At 32.9% G+C, this 4,671-nt stretch overlaps 1 protein-coding gene across 1 annotated transcript; it reads right to left on the reverse strand.

The window, feature by feature from the left end:
* Positions 1-230: 230 nt before the first annotated feature.
* Positions 231-4,416, reverse strand: LOC110921000 (cytochrome P450 CYP72A219). Its single transcript, XM_022165262.2, has 5 exons — positions 4,050-4,416; positions 1,708-1,928; positions 1,385-1,626; positions 916-1,294; positions 231-816 (listed from the first exon to the last, which is right to left on the reverse strand). The coding sequence occupies exons 1-5, from the start codon at positions 4,342-4,344 to the stop codon at positions 391-393; spliced, it is 1,563 nt and encodes a 520-aa protein (XP_022020954.1). The 5' UTR covers positions 4,345-4,416; the 3' UTR covers positions 231-390.
* Between the last annotated feature and the right edge of the window lie 255 nt (positions 4,417-4,671).

Below are 4,671 nucleotides of genomic sequence, written 5' to 3' on the forward strand. Positions count from 1 at the left end.
CTTTTGAATTTTTAATTTTGCCTTTAAGCATTTGGGCTACATTAATTGGGTAAACAAGTTTTACTAAATTTTGTCAAGTAGCAAATGAACAATTGTTCTGTGTTTTGGGTTGTAAATAAATCATCTAATCGTGTGTAAGTTACCAATTTAACCCTTTGCTCTAAATAAGGGGGGAAATGAAAAATTGAATACATGGTATGAAACAAGAAGTTAAATGGTCAAGAAAATACTAAGTTTTTTAAGGTATGTAAATTTTAAATAACAAATATTTTATATGACACAGTAATATAAGTTTTTTAAGGTAGCTAAAACTACAAATAAACCCATCATATAGTAACACAAATTAAACAAGAAACACATTTACGCAGCTAGTTTTGGTCATGGTAACCATCAAAGCTCACTCAAAATCAATTGAGCACCAAACTGAGGTTGTAAGGTGATAATGGTATGTGGAGCATGCGCGTATGATGGTGAAAGCTCGAAGGAGAAACGTCTTAGAATCATAGCGAGTGCGAGTTTTGCTTCTAACAAAGCAAAAGTTTGTCCAATACATATACGTGGCCCCCCTCCGAATGGGAAATATGAAGCTTGTCCCTTGGTTGCCTTTGACACGCCTTCAGCAAACCTTTCCGGGTTGAACTCGTTCACATCATCACCCCATATATCAGCGTCGTAATGTAAAAGCATCAGGTGCAACATAAGATGTGACCCGGATGGCAACGTTAAGTTTCCTACTTTAGTTTCTTCATGAATCATCCGTCCTAGGGCTACACCAGGCGGGTATAACCTAAGTACCTCGTGCAAGATCATATTGATCTGCAAGTTATACGATTTAGTTCGTTGTAAAAACAAGTTTACTCATATGTTAATATCTACGATGTCAGGTATTGACAAAGGATGATGTAAGAGACTTACGGTTTTTAAATGATTTAACCCGTCGATATCTGGTTTTCTATCTCCAAACAGTTTTAAAACTTCGTCTCTAGCTCGATCTTGCCAATTCGTGTGCTGACTTAACAAGATCATAGTCCAAACAAGCAAATTTGCAGTAGTTTCTTGTCCTGCAAAGTAGAAAAGTTTGCACTCTTCAATAACTTCATCAATGCTAAGTCCAAATTTGTTGTTCCCTTGTTGCTTGATTTCTTTGTTGTTTGAATCCAACAATAAGCCCAACAAATCTTGTTTGGTACTTTCTCCGGTTTCCTTTAATCGTTTATGGATTATTTTCTTTATCGAACTCTTTACTTCTCGGTCAATCTGCTTCATCCTTGTGTTTCTTTTTGTTGGCAAAAATCTGTAAAATCATACACATGTAGACGAGTCTTGTTCATCGAAAAGAAAATGGTTCAACATAATAAAGACTAGTAATGGTAAAGATACTCACCGAGATCCTGGAATATACATTGATTGTGCGGCTTTTATAACTAGCTTTGCTTGTTCGACTTGAAGTTCAAATATCCTTCTTCCTTCCTCATAACTGCTACCAAATGCTGTACGCGATATAACATCACTGGTCATTGTTTGGAGATGAGGATAAACATCAACTTCACCAGATTTTCCTTTTGTTATCCCTTCCCATTTGTTGATCATCTCATTGCAACTAATGTGAAAGGCTGGCAACATATGCTATAGCAAGAAACAAGTGACAACAATTGTCAGTTTTCGATCGATTAGTTTAACCAAACAGAAAGCGCGCGCAGATGGAACCTTTAGTTTCTCAACATGAAATGCAGGGTTGATGATCTTTCTATGTTTGACCCATTGATCTGCATCAGCATCTGCAAGTCCTCTTGCAAGCATCTTTGTTAATGGATTCCCTCCTCTTGGCTTTTGAAACTGATTATAATTAGCCAATATTTGTCGTATTAACGGAGGTTCTGTTACGTGCACCAGAGGTCTTGGCCCCAACCAGGTGAAGAATATGCTACCTATAGCAACAAGATTATATATACTTGCATTTAAAATGTAAGTGTGCAAAATTAATAATTATATGTTAGAAGATAAATATATAAAACTACTCAACAACATCTAACATGTACTTTGGAAGTAATATTGTAGTAATACATTATTATTTGTTATTAAGATTACTAATGCTCATGGCCGGCTAAATTTTAGTCTCATCACTTGTTAGTTTTTTATTGGCAGAGTTATTAAAACAAATAAAGAAATATTTCAGTCGTTACAACCCCCATTAGAAAATAGAAACTTCTGGTTGTGACTTCTTAACTTAGGATAGTACACGTGTGTGCGCTAAGTTTGAGCCACACTCGTGAGTAATTTTACAACCTTGAGCTTGGCTAGGATTCGACCTTTTTTTTTTTGCTCAAGGATGAGGGGAAAACCTTTCCTTGGGATAGAGAAGCTATCCTAATGAAACCTCCAACTCAAAAAACCTAATTAGTTTTTAAAATCATAACTATACATAAAACTATTTGTTATAACTATGTACTATATTATATTTGTACTTTTAAATATAAATACCATCATATCAATATAACAATATATGTAGCATGCTATAATATTGTATTATATATATAAACTCTTACATAAGACTATCCCCATTCACAACCCAACCTAACTTTTAATAAAAAAACAATTTCTCTCTCTTCCACCTACACACCCCAACCCAACCCAATCTTTCACACTCATTAACAACCCAACCTAAACCATTTTTTTATTAAATAAATATGGCTTAGGTTATAATTTATTCTATAAAATTTATTATAACAAATAAAAATGTTTATATTTTTAAAATTTATTATTTTAAATATAAAAAGTTATTAAAAATAAACAAAATTATCAAAAAAAATCTAACAAAATAATAGAATGTTGACATGTGACAAATAAGATAATGTTAGATAAAAAACAATTAAAATAATATATCAATTTTTATAAATTTTATATCTGCATGTTTAAAAAAAAAAAAAAAACAAAAGTGTGATATACTGGAAAATATATTTTTTCAAACGATCTTGAAAATATTAAAAAGTTAAACTATCAATATATATAATATACTGGAAAATATATTTTTTTTCAAACGAACTCCGTTTTTAATAAAATTTATATCGTAATGTTCACAAATTTATTTTAGGAAATACGGTGTATTTAGTTTTGTTATTAAGTTTAAATATTAAAAATTATTTGAGTAATTAAATTATTGGGGGAATTGATAGTTAGAAAATAAAATAAAAAAAGAAAATTAGAAGATGGAATCAATCAAATTTTGACAACTGGCAAAAGAGCATGAGCAACCTCTTGCAACCTTGGGTTGCTTGGCCAACCAGGTTGTGGAGAAAAATAGATTTTTTCTTTTTCTTTAATTTATTTGGACTAACTAGGTTAAGATAAAGTCACCAATGGTGATAGCCTAAATATAACTAACATGGGTTAGGTAGGGAGTCTAAATCAAAGGTGATAAATAGAAGCGGTAAACCCCCACAATCCGAAGAAAGAAACAAAACGACACGAAAGTAAAAACTAATAAGGGTAATACAAATTGTAAGCTAGCTAAATTTTCAACCCGAAAACGACTTGTATTGTATAACAAATATGTTGATGTGTAAACCCATTTAAGATCAAGGGTTTTTAAATCGTTAACAATTAACAAATAGATTTTATTATGGACAATTTTAAAAATATTATAATTTAAGTTTGTAAAGTAACGGAAAAAAAACAAGAAAAAATACACTTCTTGCTAAGTCATAACTATCACTCATGTTCTCAAATAAACTTTAGATGGATAGACCTTAAACACGACACGGTTTATAATTATCTGGATTAAGGTTGACGGATTTGACTCAAAAAGGTTACAGCACTAGACGATTTACGTTTGTGTGGATTAAGGTCGACAGATTTAACTTAAAAAAGGTTATAGCTCATTTTTGAGTTTACCTATGTAACACGGCACCCTAAAATCCTTCATTACCAAACTGAGTCAACTGACACCATGTATAAAGCTTATCGATCCAACTTGAAACATCATCTTTTACGAACACTATGATACTATGATGCTATATCTAATCTTCGAAAGAAACTATATATGCACATACCACAAGTCTTTGCAGATGCATAGTTAAACGGCATGACACGTGGAACAATACTGTCGGTTAGTTTGATTGGTTTGAGTTTGGCCTGCTGTGACATCTGCACCATCTCCTTCAAGTCTCCGAACAAAAACTTGTACGGATTTCCGTTCAAACCTTGTTCTCTAAGACTCTTCTCCATGGCCTTCGGTCGGAACCAAACCCAGTTCAGAAATCTCCACCCGTATACCGCCACCGCCACCACCGCCGCAACCGCAACACCGCAGTACACAACACTCATGCTCATGCTCATCACTTCCATATCAAATCTAAATCTTGGTTTCAATCGGTAACGCGGTTGACTGACTATTATATATTATTCTTGAGGGGTAGCCTGTGGGTGGTATATATAACATTTTTGATGGGTATTTTATCACTAAGGTCCCTCTTGTTTTTTGGTTTATAACTTGTGAGGTATTTTAATTGGCTATATCTACAATGAAAAGGAGAACAAATATATCATTTTGGTAGTGTGTGAATACCGTGACTATAGCTTTTTTTTGGTTTTCAGTTTTTTCATTTTGGAATTTTACAAGGACCAAAAGTGAAAGAAACTTAAAAGTCTGGTTTTGATTGGTATGGAGAGTAT

The sequence above is a fragment of the Helianthus annuus genome, chromosome 17 (genome assembly GCF_002127325.2).
Source record: "Helianthus annuus cultivar XRQ/B chromosome 17, HanXRQr2.0-SUNRISE, whole genome shotgun sequence".
In the NCBI taxonomy this organism is placed as follows: domain Eukaryota; kingdom Viridiplantae; phylum Streptophyta; class Magnoliopsida; order Asterales; family Asteraceae; genus Helianthus; species Helianthus annuus.

Bases quoted from the DNA above. Each gene is read 5' to 3' on its own strand.
- LOC110921000 (XM_022165262.2), bottom strand. From the start codon at position 4,344: ATGGAAGTGATGAGCATGAGCATGAGTGTTGTGTACTGCGGTGTTGCG. The intron at 1,295-1,384 runs GTGAGTATCTTT...ATGATTTTACAG, and splicing joins ATGTATATTCCAGGATCTCG to ATTTTTGCCAACAAAAAGAA. The intron at 817-915 runs GTAAGTCTCTTA...TATAACTTGCAG, and splicing joins GGTTAAATCATTTAAAAACC to ATCAATATGATCTTGCACGA.